Below are 21820 nucleotides of genomic sequence, written 5' to 3'. Positions count from 1 at the left end.
TAACCTGATTTCCATTCAATTGTTGTTTTTACCCCATCTCTCTTTCTGCTTCACCACCTCACTACTTACCACCATAGCTGCCAATATCAATTGCATTTCGCACTCCTAGGCAGAGTAAGAAGCAGGACACTGAAAAGAGCACTGAACTTGGAAGATGTGAGCTGAATCTTAGCTTAGTTCTGTGACCATGAGGAATTATTTAACTGCTCTAAGCTTCCATTTCCCCAAACATAAAATAAGGGCAATAAATAATCACATACTTTAACACACAGAGAAACCGTGAAGAATTAGCTGTAAGTGATTGTGATGAGAAGCAGGAATAACAGGAAGCTAGCCAAGGCAGAGGTGCCTCTGGGTGTGGCAGCAGGGGAAGTCTTTGTATGTTCCCTAGATCTCCCAGATAATGAAAGATTGTGGCAGGGAAGAATAGGGAAGTGGGGAGAAGAAATCTTGATGAAGTAAGGCAAAGAAAATGGTGGAATGGAGCTCTACAGAAAACTCATGGGATTCTAGCTATGACTGCCATTCAAGTCCAGCAAAAATCAATCAACCAGGGGCAGCTGGTTGGCACAGTGGATAGAGCACCAGCTCTGAAGTCAGAAGAACCTGAGTTCAAATCTAATCTCAGACACTTAACACTTAGCTGTGTGACCCTGGACAAGTCACTTAACCCCAATTGCCTGAGGGGGAAAAAAAGGAAAAAAAAAAAACTAATCAACCGGCATGCATTAAGTGCTTACTATGGGACAAACTCTGTTTTTAGTCCTGAGGATACAAAGAAAAAGCAAAAACCATTTTTGCCCCCAAGAAGCTTACATTCTAATAAAGAGACAATAAAATCATTAAACTCAAAACAAGATAAAAGCTAAATTTGACTATTAAGACATAGAAATCTACTAAAAAAAAGGGTTTTCAACTCTAAAATATTCTTCATTTAGTTCAGCTAAAATCCAAAGTTAAAAGATATTTTAGTGATTTCACACCCTATATGCAACAGGGTCCACACACCATTCCATCTCTCACCTCCCAGCCCAACTGAGAACAGAAGATTTTAGCTTTCCCTCCCATCCTAATTTTACTAATGGAAAAAAATATATAGCTCAGAAAGGGAGATCTGTCCTGTATCACACTAAAATCACACTTTATCACAGCTAATTAGTGGTAAAGCTGATTCTAAAACACAGCCTTCCTTTCTTCCAAAAGAGAGTTTGTTTTTTCACAGCTCCACATTAAGCTATCTATTATTTTTGAACATAAGATCAAAACCCCAGTAATCTATGATTTTAAATATCTTTAAAAAAAAAAAAAACCTTCTATATCAATGCCATCTATAGTGGTCATCTTCACATTGTAGAATCCGTTCTCCAGGAGGTTATACTACATATATGCAAATTCCACATCAAACATTCACATTTTATCTTAATGGAAATAAAGAGATAAATATCTTCATCCTACCTCAAGTGAGAATTTTATTAATTACACTTGTTTCTATAACTTGTACTCATAGATAGTTCTTATATAATTGTATAAAAAGAACCAAAATTATGGAACAGCCACAAAGTTTATATAAACTCATAAATTACTACAGTATAAGGATTGGCATTTTAATACATTTCCAATTAACTTCACTATTTGAAAAAAAAAAAGTAAGTTCAGAAATTCACTCACATCACAATTGCAGCCAAACAGTCCATTGGAAAAGGAAATAAAGTTATAGGATTTGTCCCCCCAACGTACAGTTGGATCACCAGTAAGCACCATTGTAGTTACCTAAAACAAAATGACTTTCTGAATGATTGAAATTTTCATTGATTTTTTTTATAAGGGCTAACATATAAAACCTATTCATAACCTTGCTCTTCTTTCTATTGTGAGCAAGAAGTAATAAGCTAGAATGCTATATATGAAAGGTATTAATTGTGCAAATAACATATTTTCTTCACTAGAGCTCAGAATTACTACAGAAGAGAGAAATAAGGGAAGCAACCCAATATTCAAGGTGGTACAGGAAACTAAATGAGAAGACATGGCTTTTGGTATTCACAAAAGCACAAGATTCTGCATGAGAAGGATTTTAGAGAATAATTAATCCAGCCCCTTTATTTTAGAGACCAAAAAACTGACGCTCTGAGTGGTTGGTTACATGACAGATAGCAGGTACAAAAGGTTCACATTTATATTCCAGAAGATTAAGATTAAGTTTTAATAAGGATTAAAATAATGTTGGATTTCCAAACTCTTCTCATAGCAAAGAATGAAAAACAAGTCAGCATATGTGATTGAATTAAGGGAAAAGGCTGAGGTCTTAGAAGGAACAGTAGCAAAGAGAGGGCTTAACCCCAAGTTTTACAGAAATATAAAATTATCTGGAAATAATATTTACTATGTGGTTAAATCTGGTGTGTTTACCTTATGGGAATTTCATATATTATGTTCCTTATAACAATGTTGTAATCTTCTGGGCACATAAACTGACAACTTTCATTTATGATTCCCTTTGATAGTTACTTAACATATTATAAGTTTCTGTCAACATTACATAATCCTGGGCTTATGTTCGTCATTTAAATATTTAAACATCTAAATGTAAACATCTGAATGTCTATAAATTTGACTCAATTCTGTACTTTTGAAATAGTTTATGAGCCACTTTTGAACTAAAACATATTTAAAAAGTAAAATAATTCCCTGTATCTCCAATAAAGCCAAGAGTCTCGTGAAGGAAATTGGAGATGTAGAAATAGAGATAAAGTTCTGCACACATACCTCAGAATAATCTTCAGGTGTTACTTGTGGACTAGCATCATCTAAGGAATATACTAACAAACTGCTCTGAATTTTTTCCAATATGGTCAAATTCTTTGGATCAAGACTAATCAGATATTCTCTTGCCTAAAAAACAAAAAGTTATTGATTAAGTTGGACAACCAAGATACTCTAAATCTCAAAATGGTCTTTCATATGAAAAATTAATTAAAAACCGTGTATTAACCTTAGCCCATCGGGTTCGCTCTTCACTGGTTAAGGCTGCTACCCCAGGTCCGTCAGGTTCACTGTGGCATTTCTTTTGGATATAAGTAAGCTGCCTTTTAAAAAAATACTCAGATGAAAAGAGGATTAAGGATGCATACGTACTACAGATATTTTTGCATTATAAACTATAATGCTAATATTTTAGTTCTTAAAAAAGAAATTCATGGGGAAATTAACTTTAAACAATAACAAAACCAATTAAACTCATATTTAAACTAAAATTTAAATCAGACTCTCTCCAGACAGATGTGTAATAATTTATCAATTACTTCTTCCCCAGGAATCTGTTATTGATCAATATTTTAAATACTCTTATGTCACTATTAAGAAAGAGAATCAAGACATTTAAGTGGCAAAGGATTTCTTTCTTGTCATATTATTTTATATAAGTGATTATTTTAGTAACATTTAAATTTAGTTTAATTTTGGATGAATTTGCTTTTTTGACTGACATAACATATTTCAAGATGATATATGTACTTTTCCCTAGTTCATAGAAGCACTTTTCCAAAAATTAAAATTAAAATAGATGACTCTTACACAAAAGCAGTAATACATAAAACACTGTGTTGATCCGATCTGAAATGAATGTTACTATATGTTTCTTACCTAAAAAATGAAAATATGGTCTGTTTTAAATATTTTCACTTGGGTCACATTCTTCTGCTTCCACTCATTCTTTAAGGTCTCAAGCTAAGTATAAAATATGTTCATGCCCAAAATCTACTACAGATTTGACATATGCAATATTTTCACTTAGTAGCTAAGCAGTACATAAAAAGAATTTTCATTACAGTGGGGGCTTTAACCCTATTTAACTCTATATTGCGACCATGGGCTAGTCTTGGTAACCTGGTCTCAATTTCTTCATCTGTAAAATGGGAATAATAACACCCAGAATACTAATCTCTCACAGGACTATTGTGAGGCTCAAATGAGAAGGTATGGGAAGTGTTTTGCTAACTTTAAAAGAACTCTAAAAATGCCAGTTAGTATTATCATGAGGAAAAGTTGCTTTTCGGAAAAAGCTCTTAAAGGAAAGTTTCAAGGCTTCCTTATGACATCCTATATCAAAGCAATGATCAAAGTTGGAAAAAACCTCAGGATTCATTTCTACAATAGAGTTGTTGCAAACAGCCTTCAATAACTTCATGTTTTAATAAATATTTAAAAAATGGTTTACTTGTGTACATGATTTCCCTTATCCTATATTCTCCCCCAAATTGTGAGGATGAAATGTTTTCCCTTCTACTTAACTGTCCTGTCTTCACTTAACTGCCGAAAGGCCCTCTGGGGCAGGAGAGTTCCTCCAAGGGGCTACTTCCCCAGCAGCTGCAAAGTATTTTTTCATTAACTGACAAATTTCTCCATTGTGCAATCTGCTTTCAAGTTTAATTCAAGTTGACAGAACCATATTAAGTACACAGAAGGCCCTGTGCTCATCAAAGAGCAAAGAGATTGCCCTGCCTTTAGAGCTCTCCTACTCCAAGGTGTGAGGGTAAGGGGGACAGGATAAAAAAAAATGTGCAGAGATAAATGTAATATGCAAGGTGGAGATGAAGGAGAAAACAAAGTGCTCTGGAGTGTAGTTCACCCTTTGTTCTTGAAGAAGACCAATACATCATGAGGAGGCTGTCTTGACTTACTTGCATTGTGGGTAAGACACTATTAGTGATAGGGTTTGAAAAGGCAGCATAGTGAAATGGCATCTGTGTCAAGCCTCAACAGAGCTGCTAAGAAGAGCATTTCAGATATGGGGGTGCCCTGGACAAATACACAAGGTAATTTGGGAAACAGCTGGAGAGCTCACTTTGGCTAGAGAATAGAATTTGTGCAGGGGAGAAATAGAAATGAAACTAGAAAGGTACCCTAGAATCAGAATGGGGACAGCTTCAAATTACCAGTCTTGTTCCAGCTCTCCTGCTCCAAACATTGGACCAACAGATCTTAACTCTCAATTAGGGAGAAATATAGTTAGCCTGAAAAATGCCATTCACTTTAAAAGTATATTTATGTAGGCTAATATGGACTTGGTGATTTAAATGATCCATCATTTAAATGATCCTGTAAGATAGCTTATCATAAAATTTGTAACATTTTAGCACAAAGAAAAAAATGGGATCAGAAATAAGTGATTATCAGAGAAAATGTCTTTCAAACCCTGGGAATGGGAGGTGGAGCAAGGGCAGGGGGGCACAAAAAATTAGCACTTTACCCAGCCTTGTTAAATTTATAATATCCAACTACATTGAAACGGTCTTTTCAAAAAAGGTAAATTTTGTGCTGGAAGTGAGATTTTATCTAACATAATAAGAGATTACTTGACAATTAAAAATCAAATCATCAGACCTTGAATTTTTATGCTATTTCTTTATGAAAGAACTAACATATGAGTCTCTGCCTCCTGGGAGGCATATTTTCATATTAAATATAAATTATTTATATTTATATATAATATTTAAATATAAAATTTCATATTAAAAGATAAAAGTCTGAATTTTAAACTCAATGATTATACTTTTAAAAAGTTAAACATTTTCTGACACAATGGAATTACTGAGATTAGTTCAAGTCCAAAGTGGCCTAACAGGTTGGTCTAATTTTATTCTCCTACCTGCACACAATGAATAAAGTGAGCAAGACCTGGAAACACAAACTAGAATGGCAACTCATTTATCTCATATCATCAGGGAATGAACTGATTCATGTGTGTAAATAATTCACATAACAAAAGCTTTCACTTTGGAATTCCTTATGCCAACATTTTCGTTTCTAAGAATTAACCTGTGGCCAGTTTTTCGATGATGAACTTGGCTGCGCCAGGTCTCAGACAAGACAGTCTATTATTAGGCTCCCGCCTTTTAAGATACCAAAAACTTCTATTTTAATTATTATGAAGGAAAATCTTTTTTTTTAATGGTTTCATGGTTCCTTCCCATCTTAAAGAGAGTAACCCAATCAATCCCAGTCAATGACTCTTGGGCTTCAATGTGAAAATCAGTACATGGCACTGGAAATATTGTGAAGGAAGTCAACAGGAGCTTTCAAGAACATTGATTGAGTAATGTTATTGGTTCCTCAACCAACAGTTGAGTAGAATGCTGTGCTTAGAATCACAGGCTCTGGGTTCAAATAGCAATACTGCCATTAACTTTCTAAAAGATGGTGGATAATCAGCAACACTGTGTGAGAATAAATTATGATTGACTCAGTTCTTCTCAGCAACACAAGGAGCCAAGATAATTACAAAGGACTAATGAAAAAAAATGCTACTCATAATCAGATAAAGAACAGGTGAATTCAGGATGCAGATCAAAGCATACTCTTTCACTTTACTCTCTTTTTTCTTTTAATCTGTTTCTTCTTTCACAATTATGACTAATATGAAAATATGTTTTACATGATAGCATCTGTATAAACTATATCAAACTGCCTACTATCTTCAGGAGAAGAAAGGGGAGGGAAGAAGGCAGAGAGAAAAATTTGGAACTCAAAATCTTGTAAAAATAAATGCAAAAAAAATCTTCTTGACATATGGGGAAAAATACTATTTAAAGAAAAGAAAAGATGATAGATAGTCTCTCTCAGGGACTCAGCTGATCTATAAAAAGAGGCTGAACTAGATAGACAATCTCTAATGTCCCTTTCAATTCTAGGCCTATGATTTTTAAATGGCCTCTGACTGCTATGTTGTTTGAGTTTTTGTCTCTAAAAAAATGGTTTTTCTGCCTTCTCTCCCAGCATCATATTATACAGACTGTCACTTCTTACTACGTTTTGTGTGCCTGCTTCTAATAGTACCTTTTATCTGATAAGAAACTATAGTAAACAATGGTTAAAAAAAAGGATAATAAAAGATGCTTGTTGCAACTGCAAATAAATATTAAGCAGGCCTTTAGTAAAAAAAAAAAATTTCTAGGAACATATGCTTTAAATTATGAACTTTGTTATAGCACATAATTCTTTTTAGTTTTTTTCAATTTCTCATAACAAGGCAGTTGAAGTTTCTTGATGAAATGCAATACTGAACACATCTCCAAATATCATTAAAGTTATTCTTGATCATTTTAAAAATTAAAATTAAAAAGTTCTTGTTCATTTTATACTAGATTTTCTTCCACTTAATCTTTGAGTCAAAATCTCACCCAAAAAAGTCTCAACAAATAATATACACTCAAAATTAAAGAAATACAAAATCAGCAAGAAGACCTTTTTTCTCCACCTCTGACTCTTTTCCATTTCCATGAAACCATATGTCCCTCAAAAAAGAGAGCTCAAAAAATGTGCTGGATCACTCCAGAAAGATACTATGACCTAGAGAGACTCAAGGAATGCAAAGTAATTTGAAAACCTGAGCAGCTCTGGCGGGGTCATCATACAACCTTCATGCATGACATCAAAGACAAAAACTCGACCTCGACACAGCACTGCTATGTGACTTGGGGTGTGTCCTTCACTCTCTGGAATAAGGAGCAGAAAACACAGGACTAAATCCTTTAAAAGTTAAATGAGTATATTAGCTATCCATTTATATGACAATGTATCCATCACATTTGAAAATGTACCCTAAATAAAAATACATTAACAAGTTAACACAGAAATAGTCAATAAGAAAGGAAGATGGTGTGGAGAAGACCTGTGGCACAGGTATAGTATATAGTAGAATGACAAAGCCTAAATTGCGATATCAGGTCTAGATTGGAAGACCATAAGCTTCAACCTATCATGAATTGGTCCAATCTAAACCAGTTTTTCAGTTCAATTTCTGTGGTTCTGATGTCTACACTCTTTGGGAGAAGGAGAAAAAAGAGAAAAAGGGAAATATGCTTCAAGCCACTGAAAGGGAAATAAATAGGTCTAATTTCTAACCTTATGAAACGAATCACTTCTTCTTTCTCCAGATTTTTTTATGATTTCAAAGGGCTGGGTGATTACATGATTTATGAGCACAAAACCACACTCAGAACTTAGTCCCTGAAAGCTAAAGTCCTCTAGCCCTTATTCCTACATTCTATCCACTGGAATTTCAAATTCTTTAATCCCTCCACCAAATTTACATCCAAAAAATAATTTGAGGCAGGGATCTATACAAGGTAATGTAGAAAAGGAAAGAAAACAAAACAAAACAAAAAAAGGAAGGAAAATAGAATCAACTGGGCTGGAATTTAAGGTAGTCCTGGAAGGAGACACCAAAGAAAAGAATCCTCTCTTATTATTTGTTCATTTGTTTGATTTTGCTTTGCTAAAGGCTACCTAGTGGACTAAGAATTTTGTCCCTTATTTTGCATCTAGCTGATTAGTCTTGATACTATTAAATTAAAAAGAAACTATCTTTTAAAAGAAGCTTTTCTCTGTACTTCAGAAGTGCAAGAAAATGAATATAAAATTGAGGAGGGTAAGGAATGTTTTTATGCTGTTAGTCATCATGAAGTTTAAGTTTGGAGATTGAAAATTTTAAAGTCTATCTTACTTTATTATTAGCAAGGAAGAAAAGATAACTATTAAAAAGGTTTCTACATGCACCTCATTATCTTTCATATACATGCACATGCACATACACACACAATCGTAAATACTGGGAGGCATTTATACCTACATCACAAATGTAAATTTAATGACTACTTCTTTATTTGAGCATTCTTAATTGGAAGATGAAAGAAGTTCTTAGGATAATGTGTGTAAAGCATTTTGAAAACTTTAGCGTTTCATGTCGGTGCAAATCATTATGTTCTTAAAAACTGCATAAAGCCTACTGTCTTTACCAACAAACAAAATCCAAACTACCCCTTTCTTACTTACCAGTTTTAAAGTAATTGTTGATTGAATCTCTAGTAATTCCTGGTACCTTGCAAGTAGAAAACAGCATTCGGAATTGATTCATGTCTAAAGGCATATTTCCAATTTTATGAACAGGCACTTTTTCCCTATGAAAAATAAGATTGATCAAAAAGCTACACTAAAAAGTCATCTTCTATAAATTCAGTATCTACATTCATATGATTAAGTTAAATTTCACAGGTACATTATCTAAGTCTTCAAGTAAATCTTCAATGATATCCTTTTGAGTCCCTAGCTTACATTTTTAGTAGCTGCCAATAGTTCAAATTATGCCAAAGAGTTATAGATCCTCTTTCTAGCTGTGTGCCTTCTTTTGGAGGCCAGTAATGTTCACTGTGAGCTGCAGGGCCTCCAAAGTTGACATTCAGTTGTGAAGGTACACGGACATCCAGGTAAGCAACATTCAACCACCACTCCTCCAGCTGAAAGTGATAAAAAACAGAACTTCAGAAATAAGTGGATTACTGAAATATTTTATTTTTAATTGCTATTTAACACTTAAAGATCACAGAATCAACTAGAGCTAAAAAATTTGTTAGAGGTCATCGCTTCCAAAGTCTTATTTTATAGAGAAGGAAGTAGAGGTCCCCAGGGAAGTTAAGTGACTTTTTGAAAGTTCTTAAATTGTAACTTTCAGAGGTGAGATTTGAATGCAGATTTGCTGACTCTGAAGCTAGTTTCATTCAATTATACTATATTCCTTTTAAAGTTAAACCAATTTACAGGCTTAGATCAAATGCTCTTAGGGCTTCTTTTCTATTTTGAAAAAACTTCAAATTATAAAAATAACTAAATTGTTCACTAAGGAAGTTGTCAACCAATGTCACAATAGCATCCTGAACACAATAGTGAAATGTAAAGAATCACTGCAAAGTCTATTTTAGAAACACCAGTACACTGAAATCTTAGATGTCCTTATTTTGATCAGGAGATAGTCTTTTCTATATTATATAATTCTTGAGTCCTTAGGGTCATGTATACAGTAGACATTAAATGCTACTTTTAAAAGTTGATCTGTTAATAAGTTAAGATGATTCCAATGTTATCCCTGTAAATTAAATTTAAAACATTAAAGGGTATTCTTTTCATTTCTTTTGTTTTCTTCTTTTCTTTTCTTTTTTTTTCCTTTTGACCTGGGTTTTTTTTTTTTTTTTTTTTTTTTTTTTTTTTGGCGCAGCATGACAAATATGGAAATGTTTAGAAGAATTGTACATGTTTAACTTATATAGAATTGTTTGCTGTCTTGGGAGAGGGATGGGGGGAGGAGAGAAAAAAATTTGAAACAAGGTTTTGTAAAGGCAAATGCTGAAAACTATTTTTGTATGTATTTGGAAAAATAAAATACTATTAAAATAAAAAAATTTAAAGGGTATTCTACTCTCACTGATATTTAAATCATTTTGATATGACTTAGCTATTCTCAACAATACAATTTTCCAAGACAATTCCAAAGGATTTAAGATGACAAACATGATCTATCTCCAGAGGAAAAACTGATGAATGAATGCAGATTCAAGCATACTTTTTTTTTTACTTTATTTTTATTGTTTTGGGTTTGTTTTGGATTTGAGGGGATTTTTTTTTGGTATATTTTCCTTTGTAACATGGCTAATGTGGAAATATGTTTTGCATGATGGCACACATACAGCATGTATAATCTATATCAAATTGCTTGCCTCCACAAAGAGGGAGCGAAGGGATAGAGGAAAGAAGAAAATTGAGAACTCAAAATTTTTAAAAATAAATGTTGAAAAATGTTATTACATGTCATTAGTAAAAATAATACATAAAAATTTCAACAAAAATTTAAATCATTTCAGTTCATTGAAACTAAGTGAAAATTTCCATAGGTATTGCTTTTACATCTACCAATATAAGATCTGGGTGGGTCAATCTTTTAGCAAATGCAACTGATGGGTTTTCCTGCACAAACAAGCAGATCAAATAAAATCACCCTGAAGCATTTTTTTTTGGGAGGAACCTAGTATGATTACGCCAGAATGAGGTATTCAAACTGAGATAAATGAGACTAAGACTGCAAGTCACAACTGGTCCCAAACTTTTGCCCTACTTAAATTACACAAAGCTGAAAACAGAAAGCAGAGAACATGGGAATTGTAAAGCTCTAAGACTTCTGTTCGAATGACAACTGCTAGTGAAAGACATTTCAAAAAGTTCCTAGGTAGTGAATTACTTACATATATATCAATTCAACTGACTCTTTTTATCATGGAAGTTCATCTTCTAGTTTTTAAAAGACTAATGTCCCAACAAGACCTCTCCTCTAACCTGAGATGCCCTTACTTACCAGGATAACTTTCCCCAACTTCCTTTTATCACCAACACTAAAATGTCATTACTATGAATTTATATTATATAAAGTTTTATATTGTAAATATATTATATTTACACTGTACATACATTGTAAAAATATTATGTGCATATATTGTATAAACACTTTTTAGTCCATTCCTTTATTGGCACAATGGTCTCATGTGGTCTACAGTATTTCCAATACCCACAGGAAATGTAAAGAAAGGGGAAAACCTTGGACCCAGAGTCAGAAGTCCCAAGTGTTACTATCTATAGAACCCTGGGACAATGATTTAACCTCTCTGGACCTCAAAGTCTTCATCTGTAAAATGAGGGAGGTGGTACTGAGTGACTTTTAAGGAGCACTGCAATTCCAAATCCTATGATTCTAAATTTCAAGCACGCAGAGCTTGAGGGATCAAATAAATACTATTTGTTGGAGAGAACATATTCTCAAGTCTTTAATTAGAATGATGAAGCTAATAGCCAAGAAGACTTTATAGCAATAGCTGACTTGTTACCTACTAAAACAATAAACTCTTAAATTGTAAGCAACAAATAAAGGTTATAATATATTTAAATTATATATGCCATACACATTGTAAATATGTTTGGACTACACTTTACATTACATTAACATCCTCAATTTGGTTAACTATTTGTAAAAACATAAAAGTACCCAATTTCTTTTTCCTTTTGCTCTTTCAAGTAATTTCTGGTGCAACTTTTCTCCAATTCCATTTTGAAAATTTTGAACTATTTCTTCTGTTTGTTTATATTCTTCTTCATTGGCAAATGGCTTCACTATGAGGAAAAATGTAATTTAAAAAAAAGTATAAATTATATTATATAAATTATATACTTTATAAATTATAAAGTATTATCACAAGCTACCTCAGTCTGTATTAACTATGCATGCTTTTGTATTCATATATGTAAAACAACATATTAATCATGTCAACAATCTAACAACTTAAAGAATAAGAATAATGGAGTTTACAAGTAAGTAGCAATAGAAATATGCCACAAAAAGAAATACTCATTGGCATGATGCAGTTTTGTCTACCACTTCCTAAAAATGCTCTTAGATGTCACTTTTTTTTTGTGGGGGGGGGGAGGGAATCATTCAATAATAATAGTAAAACTAAGACGTTAGAAAATGTATTATCTTCTGGATTTTAATCAAATAGCTAAAGGAATCCTATTTACTCATAACCAATACTACAATAACGTCAGTCATTTGAAGTCCTACATGAGGGACACTCAAGTATTGGTGTCAATTAATTGTTTTTTTTTTATTTAATAGCCTTTTATTTACAGGATATATGCATGGGTAACTTTACAGCATTAACAATTGCCAAACCTCTTATTCCAATTTTTTACCTCTTACCCCCCCACCCCCTCCCCCAGATGACAGGATGACCAGTAGATGTTAAATACATTAAAATATAAATTAGATGGTGTCAATTAATTGAAGAAATATTAGAAAGCCTAATGTTAGAGGTGCCACAAAATAGATTAAACATTTGAAAGTGTATCTTGTAAGAATAACAAAGTGATTAACAAGATTCATGTTGTGGTGGTATACACCAAATAAACTCATAGAGAGTAATTAGAAATTAAATAACATCAACATTCAGTAACTTAGGAAAGTGGGAATGTAGTCAACTCAATATTTTCACCATAAAGTGATTGTTTGCAATGATAGAAATAATCTTCAAATTTACAAAATCTTCTTGTTGTTATTCTTTTTTTTTTTTTTTTTTTTTTTTTTTTTTTTTACAAAATCTTATTAAAATAATTGGATTATAGGAAATAAGAAAAAAAAAGTGACTGCCAAGTCAAAGCAAATGTAGATAAATATAGGGAAGAGAATGATAAGGATTAGAAAAGAAGTGAGAAAAAGCAGGAGATAGGAGAGAAAATTTTTAAAAGATTTTTTTATCATTAATATCTTGTTCTATTTTTAAAATGCCTTGGGGCCGAATTAGATGACCAAGCAACTCAACTCAACTCAACTATTTTTTCTTTTCAGTACTTTTCCTTATTTGAAATCAAATGCCATTTAACATATACAAAAATATCAGAAGAGCTGGACCTGCTTCAAGGTACTTCTTCAGTGATTCATCAAGAGAAGGAACCGGCAATGCAGGAAGAGAATCCTGATACTGAAATGTTCTTTCTTCTGTGGACTTAGCCAACTGGTTTTCCATGATTCTAGAAACAGTAAAAACTGTAAAATTAAAGAAAACAGAATCAGTCCCTGATTATAAATTGCTTCCTAAAAATCAGTGGGTTCAAGCAATTAACCAGTATTTACTATTAGTCTTCCAGGACTAATATAGATATAAAGCATTATTTGAAATATAAAATAAGTATAGCAAATAGTTCCTATTCTGAAAGAAGCTTACAACATAGTACAATTCAGCAAATATGTCTTAAGCTGAGACCAAAAGACCAAAGACCAAAAACCAATCAAACAAACAAACAAAAAAACCCAACTCTCCACAAATTAGTCCCTGCCCTCATTGAATATTTTTTATTCTGCTGAGGAAGGGGAATATAAGATACACACAGCTAAATAAATAAAGGTTTCTCAGTAAGTAAAGAATACTCAAAAACAGGAAGATCATACAAGACTATCCATAGATGGTAGTCCTTAAGCTTATTTGACAGAGGATAAGGTAGAAGTGGGGAGAAGCGGAAAGGAGAAGGGAAATAAGAAGGGAATATTTTCTAGACATAAAGAATGGCCTGTGTGAATACAAGGAGACTGGAAATGCAATGCTCTTTGGGGAAGAGCTATTAGATTAATTTAATTAGAATATAACGTATATAAATGTGAGTGATGTGAAATAAACCAGGTAATATAGACTGAATCCAGATTCTGAAGAACTTTTCATGCCAAGATAAATTCAGGAGCAAGTTGAGGACTGGTTATGTAGATTTGGGACTGATCTGCCTCAAGATGAGAATCAATTATACATTCAATTACCAGTGGGAGCAGATGATAGCATCAGAAGAGTATATGTCCTGGCAGCTAGGGGGTGCAGTGGATAGAGCACCAGCCCTTAAGTCTTAAGGATTTGAGTTCAAATATGACCTGACACTTAACACTTCCTAGCTGTGTGACCTTCAGCAAGTCACTTAACCCCAATTACCTTAGCAAAAAAAAAAAAAAAAAAAAAAAAAGAGTATATGTCTTCTGGGAGACTACCAAAAGCCAAAGAATGGATGATGACCTAAAAATAAAAACTGAAAAGGAGTAGTAAAAGAGGTAGAGGATACGTAGGGAAAAACAGTCCTGGAGCAAGGGAAGAGAAAATAGCAAGGAAAAAAATGATCTAAAATATCTATAAAGAGGTTACGTAAGATGAAGACTGCAAAAAGGCCACAGAATCTCCAATAACCTTGAAATAATTATTTCAATTAAGTATCAAAGGGCAAGGGAAAGAAATAAGAATGTACATAGTGCCAATTGTAGGGCATTAAGTGAGGGAAGAAATGGAGTCCAGAGGACTTTTTCTAGGAGTTTAACAGAGAAAGAAAGCAGATATAGAATGACAAATTAAGAAGAGGGTAAATTTGATTGAAAATTAAAGATGAGGAGGCTTAACTACAGAGGTAGGATTAACAGAGATAGAAAAATTAAGAAGATAAAATACAATACAAATCAAAAAGTCATTGAAATTGAAATCAAATGGCCTGGGCTAAAATACCAAGTATTTGGCTTACTATCTATGTAACCTTGGACAAGTCACTTCAACTAAAGTTCAGTGAGGTTTTATCTCTAAAATGAGAAGGCTGGACTAAATCAAAGATTTTTAACCTTTTCTGTATCATAGATTCCTTTGGCAATCTGCTAAAGCTAAGGAACACTACTCAAAATAATACTTTTAAATGTATAAAATAAAATGCTTAGCATTACAAAGGAAACCAATTATGTTTAAATAGTTATCAAATATTAAAAATAAAAGTTCATGAGCTCCAAGAAAATAATTCCTGGATTAGGTGAAATTGTGAACTTTTCTTATTCTTACTCTAAGTATTATAAAAAATCTTGAGAAAGCAAAGCTAAAATGTTAATTTGAGGGATGATTTCTTGGAAGTGAGACTCACTGAATTGGACATTCTAAAATGAGGATTTGAAAAGCAGAGCAGGGATTAACATTCCAGTTGGAGGGAAAGAGTGAATATGATATGTGTAAAAAACATCAAGATTAGTCTTAATTACAAAGTAGCATCATTGGGAAGGGATTTTAAAAAACATTTAGTAAAATCTAATTTTTTTTTGAAGACTTGGAAGAAAACAGATTTAGAAAGGCTACCTCCCCCTTTTTATCATACTTTCCTTTCATCATTCTCTATTTTAATCAAGGTAAGAGACTACATGCATATGTATATATATATATATATATATATATATATATATTTACACACACACATCTCTATCTTCTATTCCCAAGGGAAAACAAACATAAAATGGAAGAGTCAGAAAATATTAACTATTTTTTATAGCCAATGTCTGTTTTTAATTATAAGTAAAAAAATATACTCCCTAAAATTATGATGTTATATTTTGCCACTATTGAAGCCAGGAAAGAGAGAAACAAAGAAAAAGAGAGAAAGAAAAAGAAAGAGAGAGAGAAAAAAGAAAGAAAGAAAGAAAGAAAGAAAGAAAGAAAGAAAGAAAGAAAGAAAGAAAGAAAGAAAGAAAGAAAGAAGGAAGGAAGGAAAGAAGGAAAGAGGTGGTAATATGGTAACAGGAACTGAAAGGCTATTTCTAATAGATCTGGCAGCAAATTTTTCTAATCTCTTCTTGGAAATCAAGTCTAACTGGGTTAGACCTACTCCCTCTTTGAAATATACATTCAGAACTAGAGATCACTTACATACTTCCTGTTCATGCTATGTGATCGTGGAGAACACCTCTGAAATAGAAGCCGAGGTAGGTCACAAACTGATAATTGTATTTATCTCATTTATAGAAAACTGAATTTTTAAAAATTGAACTGTTTCTATTATAAATCCTGTTTATTTTCATTGTGATTTTGAAGTTTTTGCTGTTCTTTTTTTAATGGCTAGGATTTTTCATATTGTTCTTGATCCTTTAAAAAAAGCTTACTTTTTCCTTAATGATGAAATCTCCTCTATGTTACCACCACAGTGACCATGTTACCAAGTCAGTCAAAATGGAAAGATAAGAAATACTCTTCTTATTTTGCTCAGTTAAACTTACTCTCTCATCTTCAAATCTTTCTCATTCGAAGTCCAGAATTCCAGCCACTGCATCTCCCAGATACTTGCCTCCTCAACACAAAGGCTCTGCTTATCTTTACAGTATAAGTACTGATTATCCCTAAATCCGCAAAATATTCACCTAACTTTCATTCTTTGATACAGAGAAATAACAATTGGACAATCCAATGAATGAAATCCTTAAGCAGAACTCTTCACTATGACAGGCTTCAGCAAGCCTTGGAGATAAGAAAAATCCCTCAAAAAGAAATGTAGGGCAGTGAACCTTGTCAACATCAGATATGTCCCACAGGGCAAAGAACCAGGATTTTAGTTGTCACTTGTGTTTCACATGCATACATTTTTCTCTCCAGACTAATTTCCATAAGAAAAAAGATACTTTCTTCTTTTTCTTTCATACTGCCCTTTAAGCTCGGGATCTAGAGTTGAATTAGGTGATCATCAAATGTGAGTCAATTTCTAACAAAGTCCATCTAATGGAGGGATAACTCCCCCATCGCTTTATTGCTCATCAAGCCAGGCCTGATTGGAGCGTGGGAAACTATGTCACTACTGTTAGATTGGCAACAAACTAGTTCTTCAAGAACAAATCAACAAGTACTACTTAAAGATTATTACTGACAGATCAATAGTACAAATAGTACAAACAGTACCCATTTACAGGTCTTTAAACAATAGGCATCTGTTTTCATCATTTTAAAGACATTATATGGGGCAGCTAGGTGTCGCAATAGATAGAGCACCAGCCCTGAAGTCAGAAGGACCTGAGTTCAAATCTAGCCTCAGACACTTAACACTTCCTACCTGTGTGACTCTGGGCAAATCACTTAACCCCAATTGCCTCAGAAAAAAAAATCACAACCTTAAATGAAGAATGAAAAGGGAACACAAGAGGCATATACTGCTGGGGGGAAAGAGGGGAGAGAAAGAAAGAATATTGAAAATTAACTCATATAATTGTGGTGCCCATTAGATGCCTCAAAAAAATTATAAAGTGGTTCATTGAAAGAGTTTTTACAGATGATAGTTTAACTTCACTGTGTTCTGAACTGGGCAAAGAGGAAATGACACAGATGAGTGGAGAAATCCATTTGACCAAACAGAGAAAGTAAAAGAAAAGGAAAAGAGAATATAAGAGAGAGCAACTAAAGGAAAGATTAGCCAGAAGCAAAACAAATTCTCAGAAAAGAAAGAAGAAGCAAAGGGAAAAAATGAGTCTAAGAGAAAAAGTTGGAGGGAAACACACAATTAACAACCTTAATTGTGACCATGAATGGAATGAATTCACCTATAAAATGAAAAGGGGTAACCAGAATCAAACAATATATTGTTTATAAGAAACATAGAAAACAGAAAGATGCACAAAATTAAAATAACAGATTGGAGAAGAATCTATTGTACTTTAGATGAAGTAAAAAGCAAGGAAAACAGCCATAATGTCAGAAAAAATAATGACAATAAATGTAATTAAAAGAGTTAAACAGGGAAACTACAATTTATTAAATGGTAGAATAAACAACAAAATTAATATCAGTTCTAAACACAGATCCCAAACATAATAGCATCCAAATTTTTTCCCTGAGGCAATTGGGGTTAAGTGACTTGCCCAGGGTCACACAGCTAGGAAATATTAAGTGTCTAAGGTCAGATTTGAACTCAGGTCCTCCTGACTTCAGGACTGGTGCTCTAACCACTACACGACCTAGCACATCCAAATTCTTAAAAGAAAATTTAAATGAGAAATAAAAAATAAAAGTATTAGCAGAAATTTGTTTATTCTTCTTATACCTTTATAAATTTAAACAAAAATTAAAAGGAAAGGGGAAAAAGGGACCTGAATAGAATTTTAAGAAAGTTGTATAAGGCAGACCTCTGGAGAATATTAAATAGCTATCAATTTTTTTTTCTCAGCTTTGCATAGTATCTTCACAAAAAATGATCATGTATTAGAGCGTGAAAATGTCACAAATAAAGAAAATTAGAAATATTAAATACATCTTTTATGAACAATAATGCAATAAAAATAATATTCAGTTAAAAAATAAAATTGCTCCTCATTTTGATTTCACTATATAGTATTATAGTGAATAATCTCTCTCTCGAGAGAGAGAGAGATCCCCTAGGCTCTCAAGTCGGCAATCTTAAGACTTATTTCTGACTGTCCTCTCTTCTACACATCTCTATAATCTCTTACATCTTTCATCAGCACCATCATTCCTGGTGCCACTTCTTTTAAATAAGCATTATCAACTGCATTGACCATAACAATAGCTTAACAGGTCTTCCTTCCTTCATTTTTCCTCTCTTTTAATCCTCTTGTATTCCGCTGCCAAAATTTTCTTTCTGCACCCAGTTCTGATCATGGTACTTCACTGCTTGAGAATCTTTAATTCCCCAAAACAGAACTGCTTAAAATTCAAGTTCCTCTAGCTGGAGTTCAAGATCTGTCATCAACTTTGTTTATCCCACCTTTAAAGTCTAAACCCAGATTATTCTCTTCCATGAAGCCAAACTGAACTACCATCTCACAAACATGTTCTAAACTCCCATACTGTCACTTTTTGTTCCCTCTACTTCAATGTATCTTCAACACTCTTTACCTATATCTTTTTACCACCATCTTTTAAATTCCAACTTCTTCCAGGAAGCCATTATAGGAGTAATTGTAGTGATGGTGGTAGTGGTGGTAGTGTAGTAATAACAACTCATATTTTTAGTGTTTTAAAGTTTACAAATTTTTCTGGCAACTTGGTAAATTAGGTATTAGCCTTCCTTATTTTCCCTGGTCACTCCTGACCGACCACATTGGCATTTTATTTATAATTAATGAATTTAGTTTATAATAATATATGTAATAACTATCTTGGAATAGTATCTCCTTATGAGGATAATAAGCTCCTTGAAACCAGAGTTGTATATTATTTCCACTTTGTTTTCTCCCCCACAGTGCTGTATATAACACCGGTGCTATATGTAGTATTGTATAGTAGATAAAAGAGAATATTTAAGTATAACTATTTGATTTCTAACTTGGAAACATAGAGGAATCATGACATGAAAGATCGAAAAAAAAAAAACAATAGCTTTGATTGGGGGTTGGGGTGGGTGAGAGGAAGACAGATAATGGTGGTTTCACTGAATTTGAATTCATGGCAGGAAAAATCAAGTGGGCTCACTTATACACAGTTGGAAATATATGGTTGGAGTCTGGGGGCAAATTTCATGTCTTTATGACATTTATTTTCTGAGGGAGAACCTATGATACACACACAAGTAATTATGATACAGAAGAGGTGCAAAGTACTGTTGGAAATTTGAGGGGAGGGTGGTCATTATCAATTAAGGAGGGGAGCTCAAAGAAAACATTATGGAGAAAATGGTATTCAAATTCATTTTTAAGGAATGGAATGAAAAACAAAGCTCACTAAGAACACAAATGACATCAGAAAACTAGTGAGTTGCAAATGTGAGTTTCAAAGTGGAGAAAAAGTAGTGTCTGGAAACTATAAACCAATAAGTTTGACACAGATTCCTAGTAAAATTCTATTACAAATTATTTAGATGATTTACGAACACTTAGAAGAGAAAGTGTGCCTTCTGTAGTAGTAAAGTACTAGAAATAAAATAAATTCCAATCATTTGAGGAATGACTAAACAAACTGTGTTACATAAAAGTGACAAAATAGTATTGAGCCTTGAGAAACAATGAGGCATGGAAAGACTTATATGAACTAGTGCAAAGTAAAGGAAACACAATCAAGGAAATAATATGCACAATAAATACAGTAAAGGAAACAGAAAGAACAATAACAAAAATCCAAAACAAAAACAAAGGTTTTATAAGTAGAAAAAAGAAGCATTTCAGCAAAACTAGTTGTTAATGATGAATTCTGATGATATAGATACACACAAACACACATAGAAATAAACACAGGGTTCCACCTCTATTTAAAAAAAAAAAAGGAAGGAGAAGAGATTTGTTGTTATGGTTCTTTTTAATCAAACTTAAGTCTTTATACTAGAAACATATACTTAGTATATGCTAATATTATATGAGTAGTGTTATACTTAGCATATATTTATTTGACTATTTGACTCTAAAGAAGAACCATAAGAAACAATTTCCCCCTCTTCCTTTTTGAAGAGGTGGAACTCTATGCATGTGTTTCACTGTGTATCTTTAGATTAATGCATTGACTAATTTTATTGAAATGCTTTCTTTTCTCTTTCTTTTTTAAGTTCTTATTTAATGGATAGTTCTCTAAATGGGGAAGGAAGAAGGATACGTGTTGGGAAATGAAGGTAATGTCAAAATGAAATAAATCAATAAAAATGTTTAAATTACTAGGAACCAGCAACAATCAAGCATTTAACAAAGTCTTTCGTGAGACCCTGTGAATAAGATGCATAAATATAAGCTGCTTCATAATATTGTTCAGTAGATTCATAAATAGTTAATAACTTGAGAATATAGATTAATGGACAAATGTGATTTGGATGGAGCACTGTGGCACTATGCCAGAGCTCTGTCCATCCCTGTCCTGACCAACCTTTTCACTCATGACTTGAATAAGGATATTAAAAAAAAAAAAACTTAGCCAAATTGCTGATGACATAAATCTGGAAGGGAGAATATACAGGGTAACAAAAGCAAGATGCTAATATTATCTAACAGTTTTCTATGATTGTGTCCAATAAGATTAAATTAAATAATAAAGGAAAACCTTGACTTTGGGCTTTAAAAAATTTGAATTCATAAATAACGAAAAATAGACTTAAGTATTTATCTGGATGAAAGCTTAATATGAGTCGAAAGGGTGATATTTCTGGGGAGAAAAAAACTACTAAAATGTAGGGGTTTCATTAACAGAATTGTAGTGTTCAGAACATGGAAGACAGTAGTCCCAATAGTATGTTCTCTATACCAGTCAAAATCATATCTGAAGTATTGCATTCAGTTTTGGAATTACATTAAAAAGGGGACATTGACAAATAACATATCCAGAGGACAAAGTGGTGAGGATATGGGTACAATGAACTAGTAACATATATCTTAGAAAAGGGTCTACAGTGGCAGAAGGGTGGCTAGAGAAGCAAAAGCCTGGATACAAGACAACCAAGTTGGATGCTATTGCAACAGTCCAGGTGGGAGATGATAAGGGCCTTTAATTCAGCTGGTTATGGTAAACAGAAGGGAACAGGTATGATCAACGTGGAGAAAGCACTGATATGACAAGGAACTATGTAGGAGGAAGGAAATCAGTAAGAGTAAAGAGTTAAAGATAATTCCTAGCTGGAAACCTAGGTGACTAGAAAAATGGTGGAAACAGGGAAGTTATAAAAAGGCGGGATTTTTAAGGAAGAAATTAATATATAG

At 33.0% G+C, this 21820-nt stretch overlaps 2 protein-coding genes across 6 annotated transcripts in view; one reads left to right on the top strand and one right to left on the bottom strand.

Moving 5' to 3' along the window:
- The window catches only part of CROT (carnitine O-octanoyltransferase), a 32981-nt gene that overhangs the window by 8665 nt on the left and 2496 nt on the right, over positions 1 to 21820 (bottom strand). For all 3 annotated transcript variants that reach the window (XM_023505106.2, XM_023505107.2, XM_012551273.3), the window contains exons 2-9: positions 13283 to 13417; positions 11864 to 11988; positions 9112 to 9293; positions 8833 to 8957; positions 7385 to 7493; positions 2993 to 3086; positions 2767 to 2892; positions 1669 to 1770 (exon numbers count right to left, since the gene is read on the bottom strand). In XM_023505106.2, the coding sequence (XP_023360874.1) occupies positions 1669 to 1770; positions 2767 to 2892; positions 2993 to 3086; positions 7385 to 7493; positions 8833 to 8957; positions 9112 to 9293; positions 11864 to 11988; positions 13283 to 13417 (998 nt within the window). The remainder of the gene's footprint in view (positions 1 to 1668; positions 1771 to 2766; positions 2893 to 2992; positions 3087 to 7384; positions 7494 to 8832; positions 8958 to 9111; positions 9294 to 11863; positions 11989 to 13282; positions 13418 to 21820) is intronic.
- The window catches only part of OLAH (oleoyl-ACP hydrolase), a 68983-nt gene continuing 63072 nt past the window's right edge, over positions 15910 to 21820 (top strand). For all 3 annotated transcript variants that reach the window (XM_003771913.2, XM_031939938.1, XM_031939937.1), the window contains exon 1: positions 15910 to 16132. The gene's annotated coding sequence lies outside the window, so the exon portion shown is untranslated. The remainder of the gene's footprint in view (positions 16133 to 21820) is intronic.

Source organism: Sarcophilus harrisii, chromosome 5, assembly GCF_902635505.1.
Source record: "Sarcophilus harrisii chromosome 5, mSarHar1.11, whole genome shotgun sequence".
Classification (NCBI taxonomy): domain Eukaryota; kingdom Metazoa; phylum Chordata; class Mammalia; order Dasyuromorphia; family Dasyuridae; genus Sarcophilus; species Sarcophilus harrisii.
This window is presented reverse-complemented; position numbering and strand designations above follow the sequence as displayed.